Raw genomic sequence first — 15,511 nt, 5'->3', positions numbered from 1 at the left:
TTTCATTTGGGGGTAGTCTGCTGGGTGGGCTGTTGTGAAGCATATTTTTTATAGTGATCAAATTAGAGACTGTGATGCTGGGAGATGGGCTGCAGTGAGCTCTCCTCCCTATCGGTAATCAGAGAACTCATCTCATTATGCTCTCATTGCACTCTTTAAAGAGCCTTCTTCCACTTGTCCTTATCTGCAGTGGGTCTGTAGACAAGTCAGGCAAGGCCTACTTCTTAGTTTCCTTTACAGTAATGTGGAATCCGATTGCTGTAAGGTTATTCTCTCATCCGCCCCCGTTCGCCATTATGGAGCTCGGCCTCCGGCAAGTGGAGGAGAGTCCTTGACACACTTACCTTTGCGTAATCGTTGCGAGTTCTGTGGATAATAAAACAGCAGTGGGTGGGAGGTGTATTTTTTATTTTTTTTTGCCTCCTCAGCAGAGGCAGAAAAGGAGGAAGTGGAAGCTGTGGTGGGCTGGTGGCGGATGAGCGCAGTGCAGTGTCTGGGAGAGCTGGTCATCTGATAACAGAGTGGGTTCTGTTACACCATCACCAGAGTCACACAGGAAGTCATCTTCCGTCCATTCTGTCCAGCCTCTGCAGCAGCAAAGGAGACATGGCGACAGCCACAACACAAGGGCACTTGAACCAGCAGAGCTGCATTCTGAGGCATTTTCTGCCGTTTTTTTGGTGAGGGGTCACGTTGTTTGGTCTCTCTTCACTGGTTTCCTGTAAGCTTGGCCGCAGTGTCCAAAAGACTCTCAAAAACCGAAGCCAGCTGCCAGATGCAGGGAAACAGGCCTGGAAAACTTTGGTCAAACTCTGAGGGGGTGTCTGACATTTGCACACTTGGGTCCAACCTCCCGATAAAGCCATGGCCAGTTCAGGAGAATCAATAAACATGCTGTCACCCATTTAGAAGGAGATCTTTCACCATTCCTCTTCACATTCTCTTCTAACTGAGCAACGTGAATTACAGATGGTTGAGTGTTTCATTTAAAATAAGCCATATGAACTAAAGAAAATGAATGTTTATATGGTTAGGCACTGCTTTTTTTGTTTTAAGTCTGGAGTGAGTTGGCCTCCAGTAGCAACTCCAAAAGTTGTGTAGGTTGATTTTTAAACAGCCTCACCCACTACCTTTAAGGGGGTATTGTGAGCCTGGATTTTTTGGCAAGCTACTGACATATCTGCAGTGAAGCAGCCCTACCTCATAACTCCAGTTTTATCAGTTGTTCGCCCACTTCCTGCTTGCACTCTCTACAACCAATCCGGCTTCCCTAACTACTGCTGGCAGTAGTGACTCATGAGCAAGGGCTTGCACAAAATCCTGCTCTTCTTGGAATTGGACACCCTCTCTCCACAGCATTTACGATTATCCGCTGATATCTTTCCAGTCCTGCCTGAACCTCGAAATCTTCCAACCTGTGTGTAGTGAATTCCCCCCCACACCAAATGACTGCTACTGGCCATCCACAAGCACTGATCGGACACACTGGTCAAAGGATGCCTCTCCACACCCTTCATCTGCATTCCTTTGAGGAATTGGAGCTAATGTAGACTGTGTGATCAATTTGATGGGCTCTCACGAAAGATTCCCAAGCTTGTTTCGATTCCATCAACTTAGTGTAGAAGGTGACTGGTGGAATGTAGACGGGGGGGAACTGAAATATGGCAATGAAGGCACTGTGAGAACTCCAGTGCTATGCTTTTGCTCTCAGAGAAACATATGGCTGTTTTGGTTTATGTCATAAGTCAATGTGTGTTCCTGGAATGTGAGGTATGCGTTCAGCTTAGACATTTCAATTTGAGTTTACAATGGATTAAATATACGATCTGATCTGGCATGTGCATCAGGCAGAGTCATTTAAGGTGAAAAGTATCAGGCTACTAACAAAGTAATCACTGAACACAAACAGTTTTATCTAAAAAGAAGCTCAGCCTTCACAAGCTTTTATACCTAGAAGCTTATTCAGACAAGAAGTCAGTGTAATAGCATTGTAATATCTGTTTGATTACCCATTGTTACATGAACATACTAAAAAGTATGCATTGTAGTGTAAAATTGATTTGCTTACTGGCACAAGACACTGTGTATCACAACTATCAAATGAGTACACAGGGATATAGTTACTCAAAGTAATTAGGATTGTTTGCTTTTAGCAAACCTCTCAAAAATGTATTCCAACAGTCAATGCTGATAACTGCTCTGTGTGCTGGCCACAGCAGGCAGGCCTGGGATAAGGTGGGGGGTGGGATGGCTACTTGCAGCGAACTGTGGTTTGACTTGCAAAGCAGTGGCGGGCTGTGCGTGCGACTGCCGGCTGAGAGGCCTGCGAGCGAGTCATTGGGGCCGAGGCACAGCCCCCGTCACCCGCGGCCATGAATTAATGATGAGGAATGTTTGGAGCCATGAGAAGGTGTCAGGATCAGGTTTGTTTGCAGTGTTTCCTCTTTCTTTCAGCTCAAGTAGGGTTTATTCTGGGACAGGGACAGCTACTTTGATTGTTCACCTCCTAGCTGAAGCACGTAAGACTTCTGACGTCTCTTTATGTAATGTGTATGGCACGGAAAGCCGTCTCGTTATTCTGATTTTCAATTCCTGATTTCTCACACTGCAGGTATTCTCCTGTTGGATTTAGATGGAGTAGCTCAATTTACCACTCTCACCCCTACTACTACCTTCTCCAGGTAAAACTTGTTCGGCATTTGTCCGTTACCCCCAACACTGAGGCTGAGCTTTACCCTAGTCTATTCAAATGAGCCATTTGAGCGATAGTGAAATGAGCGTCGGTCAGCCAGGCTTTATCAAGGCCCAAAGAGAAAACAAAGAGCAAGCTCTGGCGTCAAGGCTGAGCACGCTGGTGCCCATCAGCTAAAGAAGAAAGACCGATCAGCTGACACACATTACTGTTGAACTTCAACCAGTCAGGATGTAAGAATATAACTAATAGAGTATACCTATTATTAGAAGGGCATCCCCTAAGGTGTATTATATAGAAGTGTATGCACGGCACAAGCATGCGACCTAGATCATTGTGTTACTGTGATTTTCGTAATAATTAGACGCTACAAAAGTAATGTAACGTTAAGTTAAAGATCATATGCTGTCTGGCGTGAAATGTGGCCTAGGGTAGAATGGGCTGAGCAGACAGGTTTGTTTAGTGCATTAGGGTTGTGCTTTACCTAAGCATGACCTCTGCAGTGTGATGACATTGTGGCAGGTGAGGTAGGAAGCAGTTTTTTCATGAGGGCGTGAGGAAAAGGGAGGGAGAAATTTCTTTTGAATATGCTGCTCCTATAGAGAATAATCCCCCCCCCCCAACTAGTCTCACCCCCCCTGCTGGGTTGCTTTTCCAGGTGGAGGAGGTGCTAGGCTTTCGTTTGTGTGTGCGTCTGAACGACAAATCGAGGAGAGTTACCTTGTAAATCCCCTCTCCACCTCCCTCTCATTCCTACCCAGGCTACATTTGATCATTTTAATCTCCCCTCAACACGTGAGCAAGGGGACAGGTCTTTCCTGAAACTTGGCACACAGTGCAGGGTGGGGTAACCGGCTCAGACCGGATTGACAACCTCCCGATTTAATACAGTTCCCTCACAGCCGTTCATGTGTCCTACTCCTCCTCTAATGTGTTTTTTTTCCACGTTGGCCTATCCCTGACAATCCTTTGTCCCCCCCCGCCCTCTGTGTGTGCTACTAAGTGCACACGCTGCACAGTTCTGGTCTGTGCGCCACTCTGCCGTGAACATGCCCACTTTTTTTTTTTGTCTTCTCCCACTGCCTATAGAGACAGCAGACTTGCTACTCTCTTTCCCAAATCTCATCACAGCCAACTTTGAGATATCATAATAGTATCAAGTGTCTCGTCCTTGAACTGGTGTATTGCATATACTGTTGTTCTACTTGTGTTTCAGTAACATTAATAATCTTATTTAACTTGAGCTTTAAATTGCTTTGACCTGCTAATGTTGCTTCGCTCAGTGGTCTTCTGACCTGATGTATACGATGATAACCGTTAGACCACTGTCTGCTTGCTTCTCTTTCTCTGTCTCACATTTGCATTAGCAACTTGACGATAATAACTCAAAGGCTGGTTTGCCTCAAAAGGAAGTGAGAATCTCGAAAGAAACGGGTCTGAAGTAAGAAAAACTGTCAGTAGAAGAGGAACAAGAAACTGCAGTTACTCCATTCTGAGAATTTGCACGATGCTATCTCAATAGATTACTAAGGTGTAGCTGACCTACGACGGTCGTCATCTTGTACTAATCGCCAAAGTATTTTTCTGTTTGTAATGTATTTCAATGACATGACTACTACTATCTATGTGCAAAAGCTCTCAAACTGAAAATTGTAAAAGAAGTTTCACTTTGCAGACAGGCAGAGATGGATAACTGACCAACCGCAGTCTATTCTTATACATTTCTAATATCCTAACAGTTGAGACTACACCATATGTGTACAAAAGCACACTTTAGACTGAAGCCACATCATGTTGGGTTTTTTTTTCCTTCGCAGACAGGCAGACGGACAGACGGCAGGACGGAGACCCGGGCGGCGGCTGCGATTGGCGGCTCGACGGCAGGCTGGTGGAAGATGTCGTCAGGGGCCGGTGGGCGGGCGTGTGAGGCAGAGGAGGGCCCAGTGGGCGTCCCCTTTCCTGAGCACAGCGCTGACCTGCTGGAAGGTTTGAACCGGCAGCGACTCAGCGGCATGTTGTGTGATGTGCTGCTGGTGGTGCAGGAGCGTGAATTTCCTGCCCACCGCTCAGTTCTAGCCTCCTGCAGCTCCTACTTCCACAAACTCTTTACCTCAGGCCTGGCTGCTGAGCGCCAGAGTGTTTACGCACTGGACTTTGTGCGTGCTGAGGCGCTTGCTGCACTGCTGGACTTCGCCTACACAGCTACACTCACCCTAAGCCGTAGCAGCGTAGCCGACATCCTGAGTGCTGCCCGACTGCTTGAGATCTCACCCGTCCAAGACGTCTGCACACACCTGCTTGACACCAAAGTGCTCTCCCTTCCGGTGGGTCAACCATTTTTCCGAAGGAAGAGTTGCCATGTTTGAGTAGAGATGTTAGCTTCTAGACCATCCTACATACTTCATATTTCGAAGAGATAAAGTCAGAAAAAGTAATATTCCATTTACTGTGCACAACACACTGTTCCTTCTTGTTTCGATGTTATTTAACAAAAATGGTAACTTATTTTTGTTTAAAGCTTTAGAAGTTCTATTTTGGTAAATTGTTTATAGCACAAGAGTTGAAGAATGCCAGATCATTTCGGGCTTATCTGGAAAAAAAAATGTTAGAGGTGGGAAATGAGGCCATGGGTCAGTCGTAACCATCATTTGGATTTAAATGTTAAAAATGCCTGACTTATGTGATGGAAATTCAAAACATGTTGTTTTTCCTGAAAATGTAGTTATTTATTTGAACGGATACATTTTATAGACTTGGAGCTTAATTTATTAATATTTGTGGGTTTAGAATTCTATTTGCATAAATGTTCACTAACTGCCCTTAGATTTATCTTGTATAAAAAAAGTTCGTAATACTGAACTGGACCCACTTGTCACATCAAGCACTCACTGTTGCGTAAAACAAGATCAGATGTGTTTAATTTCTATTTACACTTAATTCACTTACATATTTACAAAGCAAAGGAAATAAGTTTGTCTTCGACGGTGTCGCGTCCATGCGCGCAGCGGCATGCCTCAAACTGTGACTCACATACATGCACGCAGTGCCATTAGGACTAATTACCATGCAGCTGTTCCGGATTAGAGTGCAATCAGCGTACGCTTATAAGGACTTTCACTACACACAGACTTTGCGAAGCATACACGCTGTACCTAGTGTCTCACATTACCAAGCCTTTTGTAACACTGTTTTGATATTCTGGTTTCTGACTCTATGTATTTTGCCCTTGGTCTCCGTTTTTGATATCCTGTCTGTGCTTCGCTTGACCATTGCCTGTTTCTTGACTGATTTTTGATCACTGGTTTGGATTTGTTTGCCAGCATGTTTTTCAATAAAACTCTTCCAGCAATTTACATCCGTCTATCACTTGCGTTTTCTGACAGACGGAGAGTGTGTTACTTTTACGAGTAGCCACGACAACAGCGCTTACGGAGTAAAGACTCGAGTAAAACTGCTTTTAGCTCATAATAAAGTCCTTTGAAGAGATTTTTTTTTTTTTAAAAGTCAGTGATTGCCATTCTCGATAATTGTTACTGACTGACACCTAGGCGAGGCTTGTTAAGCCTTTCTTTTATGGCGTTAACACGTATTGTCAACTTGACTGTGGACTTGATTACTTGTTGTTTGTCTCTGGTGGGAAGAGGAGGACATGGCTCAGTGATTTTATTTTTTTGAAGACTCCGACTCGAAGTCATTAAAGGCGACGGACGCAAACTTGGTTCGTTATATGCGAATGCTCGTAGTAAAAGAGCGCGTTATAGCAGGGTTGCAGTGTACATAGAAATGTAATACATTTTTTGTTCATGGGGCAAACATCGTGCATACACTACACATGTAATGAGAGATAGTAGCGTGTACATTTTCATGTCCTTATATGTAAGTACTTTTTTAACTTCTACAAAAAAAAAGCATGGCTGTTATGAACTGTAACCTTACAGCCCTGCTTTCTGTCCTTAGACGGGCAGCGAGCGAAGAGAGGATGAGCTGGAGGAGGACGGAGAGTGTGGGCGGAGCAGCCGAGAGCAGGGCAACCGGCTGCGCGCACGCGAGTACCTGGAATTCTTCCAGCGAGGGGCGCACTGGAGCAGCAGCTGCAGTACGCCAGAGCTCAGGGACATGTCTGCACACCTGCACTTTAGCCATCGCAACGGCGCTGACAGCAATGGCAGGCTGTCTAACTACTTCCCTCCCCCAGGCCCAGGGCTGGCGATGCACCCTCCACCAGACCCGGAGGACGACCCTGATGAGCAGCAGGACACCAAGGACGTGCTGATCTGGGCTCGAGGGAATGGCACTGAAGGGCTCTCGCACTTCTATGCCCCATCATCACAGAATGGACACTTCTACCTCCATCAATCTGAGCCCAATGCAGAACGCAAAGCAGAGGTGGAGCACGAGGTGGAGCGAGGGCCTGCCAGTGCTCTCCTGCAGCAGATGATGGACTCTATAGAGCGGCAGAAGGAGAGACCAGCTGGGGCTGAAAACGAGGGCGCTGACGGAGAGGAGCCTGATGTTGAGTTTTACTTGAAGTACTTTAACAGTGTGCAGCGTGAAGAGGCAACCGTTCCACTCTGGGCCTCAGTGCAAGGTGGAGAAGGTAGAGGAACTGGAAGCCAACCTAGCACAGGGAACGCCAGTGGCGAGAGAAAAATGCGCTCCAAGGCCTTCCAGAAGTGCCCTATTTGCTCCAAGGTCATCCAGGGTGCTGGCAAGCTACCCCGCCACATCCGCACGCACACCGGAGAGAAGCCCTATGAGTGTGCCATCTGCAAAGTGCGCTTCACCAGGTGAGCTAAAGAACAGCTAATTCAACTGTCCAATTTACAGCTGGTTTATTCTTCCATTAGAACTGTATTCTTATGTCTTTTGAAAGGGCAGACACATACTTTGGGGACAAGATGGTTTTGTAAAAGTCACTCTGTAAAACAAAGAAATGGATTCTTCAGGAGCAACTTGGTAGCATCATTCCTTTTTCAATCAAATAGCTTGTAAGAGGAAACCGTTTTACTAGCCGAGCACCATTTTTCCTTTTGGTGATTGGTTGTACCTGTTTAACCCTTTCACCACTGTGTAACATTTTATCCACTGATATTTACTGAAAGAAAGACGCGTAACCATAATTAACATAGAATAACATTGTGCTTATTTAAATTACATTGTAGGAAATCCTGGGGAATCTGACTTCTCCCTCAATCAACATATACGATACACAGGGGTTTCCCTACTACAGTGAGACCAGAATAACGGTCTGTCGTCGTGAAAGGGTTCACGGTGCTCTTAAAGGGGAACTGAAGTCATTTTTAAACTTGCTTTATTTCTTAACGTGTTTTCAATTACGTTTTTGGTTTTATTAACCTCAGATCGTGACTCGTATTGATTCAAGATGTTTGTCATATATACAATAACAGACAGTTATCTCATCTCATTATCTCTAGCCGCTTTATCCTTCTACAGGGTCACAGGCAAGCTGGAGCCTATCCCAGCTGACTACGGGCGAAAGGTGGGGTACACCCTGGACAAGTCGCCAGGTCATCACAGGGCTGACACATAGACACAGACAACCATTCACATTCACATTCACACCTACGGTCAATTTAGAGTCACCAGTTAACCTAACCTGCATGTCTTTGGACTGTGGGGGAAACCAGAGCACCCGGAGGAAACCCACGCGGACACGGGGAGAACATGCAAACTCCGCACAGAAAGGCCCTCGCCGGCCACGGGGCTCGAACCCGGACCTTCTTGCTGTGAGGCGACAGTGCTAACCACTACACCACCGTGCCGCCCAGACACAGTTATTATATGGCATATTATATGACACTTATGGCAGATTCTACCGTAACTGGATCCATTAACCACTTGCCCACAAAATAAGAAATGTTTCTTGTCCTTTTTTCAGTGAGGTAATATTTTCAAGATTGAAAATATGGTATTTGGTCTTCTAAAACAGCACGTCATTTAAAAATACACTGAGTATATCAATAAAAGATTTTTAAAGAATAAAGTTCTATTTCTTTGACATATCTGACAGACATAACTCCCATTTTAAAAATCACTTTCATTATCCCTGTTGCTATCGTCAGTGAATTTCTGTCAGATGACCTGACGATAGACTCAGCCATTATGGATCTTTGGTAGTTATCGTGTGGAAGCAGGCTTTATCATTTTTGGGTGTCAACAGATGGAGTTGAAATAGATTAACAGCAAAAAAACTATTTCGTTCACGAGAGAAGCCCACAGTTATTTTTAAAAAAATGCTATTGTCAGTGTGTCAGTCAAATGCACCTGACGATAGCAAAATTCAAGCCCTCACCACGCACATGTTGACTGACGCAAAGAGGAAATTCTACTGCGCATGATTTTTGTGACAGCAGACGTTTACTTCCGGGCAAGACTTGGAGTTCTGACAGCTAGATTTCATCAAATAAATCAAGGTAAGATTTTCAGTCAGCTATCCTGACGATAGAAATTTTTGACGATAGAAACATTGAGACTATATTTGTGCATTCATATTTAAATTTTTCTGGAGGAAAACTATCGTAAGTTGAGATAAAACGGAGCCACTTGTGACCCTTTCAGCCGACAGGCCGTTTCAATGTGTTATTTCCTCGCGAAAGTGACACAGTCGTGTCTATCTTCACTGCTCTGACAATTATTGTTGATATTTCAATTTTGAAAATAAATTTTATCTTTTTTATTTCAATATTTTATTTATTATTTGGTTCTAGTGATGAGGTGTTTAATATTATTACTAAATTTGTCAGATTAATAATGTAAGAAACAGTTTTGTTGCTATTGTCATCTAGAGTGTCTGTCAGAATATGATGGTAGACGTTAGTTTGTCTGTCAGGTTTTGATGATAGAAACCGATGTGTTTCTATTGTCATTTAGTATGTCTGTCATGTCAGGCTTTTATTAATTAGTTACCAGGACTACTGTCCTAAAATTTACTGTGAATGTCCAAGACCCCAAATGCTACTAGAAAAACTTAATAGAATGATTAAAATAATCAATTCAGCAATTTAAGGAGATGGGACTTAACTGGCCTCTGTTATGGTCGAATCTGCCTTATCGGCCTTTTCGGTTTTTAGCCATGTTGACTGTAGTTCGTTTGATCCACGGCAGGTGTCGCTTATCCGCGTGATCTTCACGAGACTTGTGCGAGACTTCAAACGTGAAGTGTCAGCACCGCCATTTTGAAAACTGTTTACACAGCGGCCAGATCGCCATATCATTCTAATTTAGATTAATTTTGAGATTTGCCAGCTTCATCAGTGATGGAGATTATTCCATACGACCTCGAACCAACGTGGAGTAGAGAAGAGTTGGAAAGGCGACAGGATAAGGACGAGTCCATCGTGCTGGTATTTGTCATTACTGTCGCACAATTAAAACATGCCAGATCAGGCGGCTGGTGGGTTTTCAAAATAATAAATACATGCATGTATTTTTTATAAAGATATTTTTTGGGCTTTTTCACCTCTATTGGATAGGACAGTGGAGAGACAGGAAATGAGCGGGAGAGAGAGACAGGGAGGGACCGGGAAATGACTTTGGGCCGGAATCGAACCCAGGTCCCCGGACCCATGGCACGGCGCCCTATCCACCTGAGCCACGACGCTCCACATGCATGTATTTTTGTGATAAATACATATTTTTATAAACATTTTTTTGGGCTTTTTTCACCTTTATTATTGGATAGGACAGTGTAGAGACAGGAAATGAGTGGGAGAGAGAGACGGGGAGGGATTGGGAAATGACCTCAGGCCAGAATCGAACCCGGGTCCCCGGATTTATGGTATGGCGCCTTATCCACCTGAGCCACGACTGAGCACATTTCCCTCTTAATCCTCACTAAGGTTTCGGACAGCGCTACAAAATGGCGTCCCCACTATATAGTGCCCTATATAGTGAGTAGGGAGCGATTTCGGACACAGGGAAATCTTCCGGCTTGATAACGCCAGCATTCGAAGGAGGGTGCGCGCGTCTTTTGACGACGTTGGTAGATGTTGGTCACTTTGATTTCCGCTGTACATTTTATTTCCGTCCTACGATGTCTCGCACAGGTCTCAGCAAATCTCGTTTATGGCTGTCGCTTTGACATATGGACTGATGTATTACAGAGCATATTTCAAACACTCATAACTTGCTATAGCAGTGACAAAATAGCTGTCAGAAACGCATTCCTACATTTTTATAAAATGAGAAATAGAATTTTGATGATAAAAAATTTGCCTTCAGTTCCCCTTTAAAACACTGCTAGCATCTTTTGTTTGATCAAATTAAATCAAATGTATTTTGATGAATTAGCCTAATCTCACACCTATAATTAAAGTAACGTACTCAAGTTTTTTAAATCATATCAAAATACTATCTATATTTTTAAGAAAATGACATGTCAGAATTGTTTACAATTATTATAAATGAAGAAAAATCTTATGAACAATCACTTTTTTCTTTTATTTTTCATTTTATATATATATATATATATATATATATATATATATATAATTTTTTTACATGCTCACCTGAGTGATTAGGAACTCATAAGCACTCTTCGAAGACTTCCTGTTTTACTGGGGTATAAATATGGGGTTGACACAGATGCCCTTAGTCATTCATCAACATGGGGGAAGATTAGAGAAATGAAATGAGACAAAAGTGTCTCCAAATCTACAATTAGACGCCATCTCCAAGGCGTGCCAGAAGAAAACCACAAACATAAGTGCTTGGACTTTGTTAAACACTACTGAAACTCTGCCTGGAACCAGTTCTATGGTCAGGTCAGACAAAAATAGAGCTTTTGGAGGCCTTTCTGTGGTGTTTCTGTGTGGAGTTTGCATGTTCTTGTGCCTGCGTGGGTTTCCTCTGTGTGCTCCGGTTTCCTCCCACAGTCCAAAGACATGTGGATTACAACTGGCTATTCTAAATTGCTCATAGGCGTGAATGCGAGTGCGAATGGTTGTTTCTCAGTGTTAGCCCTGTAATAGATTGGCGACCTGTCCAGGGTGTACCCCAGACTCTTACCCGAACACTGCAACAAATTGAAAACTGAATTTGAGGAGAAAATTACTTAATATTAATGAAATTATCTTGCTGCATGGACAGATATTTTAGAATAAGTTGGTTGCAATCTAGAACTAGGTTTAATAATCTCAGAATTGGTGTCTTGTATTCTTCTAATAGGAAATGCTAGATCGTTTCAAGATATTTTCAAGATATTTTCACTTGCTAAGATATCATTTTTTGCAGTGAAGTCAGCTGGGATTGTCTCCAGGATTGGACCCTGACGGATAAGCGGTATAGATACTGCATGGGTGGATGGGTATCAGCATGAGATTAAGCTAATTAACCAGAAATATATTTTTCATCAGAGGTGGCACCAGAGATTTTCTTTTGCTGGTATTTGATTTTTCAGGAAGGGTGCTCTGAAATGTAGGGTTTCCCATTAATGCGCCGTTCACTACAGTTTAATTACCTCCACCAAGGAAGTTATGCTTTCAGTTTGTTGGTTTGTCTGTAAACAGGATTACGCACAAACTACTGGCCCGATTTTCATCAAACTTGGTGGAAAGGTGTAGCATGGGCCACTGAAGAGCCCATTAAATTTTGGAGCAGATCCAGCTCACAGGGCAGCTCGATGAATTTAGTTTCACTTTTGCTAATGTTGCAGCGTTTGGCCTTGGTGGAGGTCTGAGCTCTCCAAGTGCCCTTCTGATTTCCGTTGCAACATTGCCGACACATGCACACGTGCAGTACGTAGTCCACGACAGTTACAATGCCATTCTGTGGTCAACACAAAGCAAGATATTCACCTCACAGGATATAAGTTCACAAGCTAGCCTACGTAAATACACCTCTGAATATAAAATTTCACAGAGTAGCGCCAGGGCTTGCACACAAGCAGAAAGTAAGGGATGCAGTTTGTGCACATTTCAGCCTCAGGTTCCGAGATCACAAAATCATGCTGTTGGTTACTAAAACCTCGACTAATGGATCAACAATATTTCGTTCCATAGACCTAAGGTTATATAAATGAGTATTTCATAGAGGGAACTATAAGGAGTCAGAATTTGTGCCTCAACCCGGAAAATGCATTAAATGTAAAATTGGCAACAGAAGGAAAAAATAATGCGTTTACCATTCGCTATCTTCGTAACAAAATGATGTGTCCGTTGATTGAGTGTCCACATGTTGGATGTTTATGAAGTAAAGAACGATCCATTACAATATCACTAAAGCTAAGTTACAAAAAAAAATTGTGCTCTGGCTAACAAGACGTGAAAAAGGTCAAAAGTTCAATGCGTGCTCCGTCCATTGGCTGAATCAGATCACCTGTGTTGACTGTTTTTAGTCTGAGGCCCTGTCCACACGGCAACGGATTCAGGTGACTCCGATACAATTGCTTATCGTTTAGGCCTGGCATCCACACGGCACCGGCGTTTTGGGTGCCCAAAACGCAATCTTTTTGAGAACGGGTTCCAGAGTGGAAAGATCTGGCAACGTTGCCGTTGTGAAGTTGTCTGGATGAGTAGAACGGATTTGTTTACGATGACATCACAACCACATGACTGTGAGTGCTTCACGCCGGGTAGAAGTGTAACGAACTCGATGCGAGTTGTCAACAAATCCTATAACTTGGTTCATGAAACGCGCTTACAAAGTATTTTCACTGTGAATATTTATTGTGTAATGGTGCAGAGAGAGAGAGAGAGAGAGAGAGAGAGACTCTGCCCTTAGGGCAGAGTCAATCCCACCAGCAAAAATAGGGGAAAAAAAAGGAGCGATCTTACCTCTTCAGATGTGGGTTTAAGTCCGACAATACATTCCTCAAAAAGGGCGTAGAAGAAATTAATCCATCAACGTGTAGCATTCAATTTATTCCGGACCATTAAAGACGCCGCCTTCCGCGTAGAATCGTACGTCATCCTCGTCGCCATATTGGATAGGTCAAAGCGGAGAATAAAGATTCATGTGCTGCGTTTAACTGTACCAACAGGTTTACCGTCCAAACGAGATCATATGGGATTACCTTTCACAGGTGAGAAACAAAAAATTAATCCATCAACGTGTATCATTCAATTTATTCCGGACCATTAAAGACGCCGCCTTCCGCGTAGAATCATGTCATCCTCGCCGCCATTTTGGAGAGGTCAAAGCGGAGAATAAAGATTAGCTGCGTTTAACTGTACCAACAGGTTTGCCGTCCAAACGAGATCACATGGGATTACCTTTCACAGGTGAGACTGGAAAAATACTTTTCCTTGTATTTGGTCATTATAATGTAATTTTACGAACAGGTTTTCCTGACTTTGTGGCTAATATGAAGTCTCGCGCATAATAGTTTATGCGCATGCGTCCTTACTTCTTCTATTGTTCTGGTGTCTCCGAAGGGACCGTCTTACAGCGCCCCTAGAGGTGTGGCATGTGTATTGCATCGTTTTCAGCAAGCATTGCGTTGCTATATGGACCTGATATTTTACTGATTGTTGCCCATTTGGACGCAATATATTTTTAAATAACATCTCGTTGTCGTGTGGATGTAGCCTAAAAATCTCATCATCTCATTATCTCTAGCCGCTTTATCCTGTTCTACAGGGTCGCAGGCAAGCTGGAGCCTATCCCAGCTGACTACGGGCGAAAGGCGGGGTACACCCTGGACAAGTCGCCAGGTCATCACAGGGCTGACACAGAGACACAGACAACCATTCACACTCACATTCACACCTACGGTCAATTTAGAGTCACCAGTTAACCTAACCTGCATGTCTTTGGACTGTGGGGGAAACCGGAGCACCCGGAGGAAACCCACGCGGACACGGGGAGAACATGCGAACTCCACACACAAAGGCCCTCGCCGGCCACGGGGCTCGAACCCGGACCTTCTTGCTGTGAGGCGACAGCACTAACCACTACACCACCGTGCCGCCCTAGTCTAAAAATAATCAGTTTATTTTTATTAATGTATTCATTTATTTTTCAAATTATACATAATAGTTTTCAAACACACAAATTCTAAATAAACCACAGAAATTTCTTGGGGGCGCTAAGGGGGTGCTATGGCTATCCTAGGGGTAGCTGCAGCTCCCCCAAGCCCCTCCCTGGTGCGCTCATGTTTTTAACGGGTTTTTTTTTTTTTTTAAACATCACAAACACAGAGTTTTCAGTCCACCAGATGAGTTCATCATCTTGTAGTTATTAACCGAGACGAGTAGGCTTGTTATAAATTTGAAGGTGTTGGAGTTCATTGCACTTGGGTGGGTCAGAAATCTTGATAAACGTATGTATGTCACAGTATATAATGTAAATCCTTGTTCACCTTGACGAAGCCTTTTTGATTAGTTGTGAAATGTCTTCAAAATTATAACAAGTCTTAATGTACGGCTACCAAGCTCATATATTTTGTTCTTTACCTCTTTAAGAGGGCCAGAGGTTTGAGGTGCACAGTTCAATATCTATAGCCTGGATTGAAGGACAGCACAGGAATAGTTTTCCTTATCCTCCAGTCACTGCCAACAAACTAACTACACAGCTGAGGGTTCAGCATGTTTCATTTGATGGCGAAACCTGAATGTATTTATATTCAGAAAAATCCCGTAAATTCCAAAATCATGTCGCCGTCACCTAAGGCAACTTGCAAATGCTAAAGAACAAGGAAATGGGTAGATGTTCTGTATTCTAGTCAGGGGGCAAGTGGCTATAAAACAACCTTTTATAGGGATAGGCAGCCTGCATGACAAAGTCCTGGAATTTTAACAAGGGGGATTCAATAAAAAGTGGGCTGTGTTGGCATGGCTGTGCTGCCTCTTATCAGAGATG

General features: G+C 43.5%; 1 protein-coding gene across 5 annotated transcripts in view; it reads left to right on the top strand.

Moving 5' to 3' along the window:
• The window catches only part of zbtb7a (zinc finger and BTB domain containing 7a), a 28,336-nt gene that overhangs the window by 3,157 nt on the left and 9,668 nt on the right, over nt 1–15,511 (top strand). For 3 of the 5 annotated variants that reach the window (XM_060941462.1, XM_060941458.1, XM_060941459.1), the window contains 2 exons: nt 4,510–5,016; nt 6,650–7,479. In XM_060941462.1, coding sequence (XP_060797445.1) covers nt 4,588–5,016; nt 6,650–7,479 — 1,259 coding nt within the window. In that variant the 5' untranslated portion in view covers nt 4,510–4,587. Of the gene's footprint in view, nt 1–2,611; nt 2,682–4,509; nt 5,017–6,649; nt 7,480–15,511 lie in introns of all 5 variants that reach the window. The other 2 variants (XM_060941461.1, XM_060941460.1) reach the window with 1 other exon arrangement.

Source organism: Neoarius graeffei, chromosome 15 (genome assembly GCF_027579695.1).
Source record: "Neoarius graeffei isolate fNeoGra1 chromosome 15, fNeoGra1.pri, whole genome shotgun sequence".
NCBI classification, from domain to species: domain Eukaryota; kingdom Metazoa; phylum Chordata; class Actinopteri; order Siluriformes; family Ariidae; genus Neoarius; species Neoarius graeffei.
The sequence above is the reverse complement of the archived record's forward strand: the minus strand, read 5'-3'. Positions and strand labels throughout refer to the sequence as shown.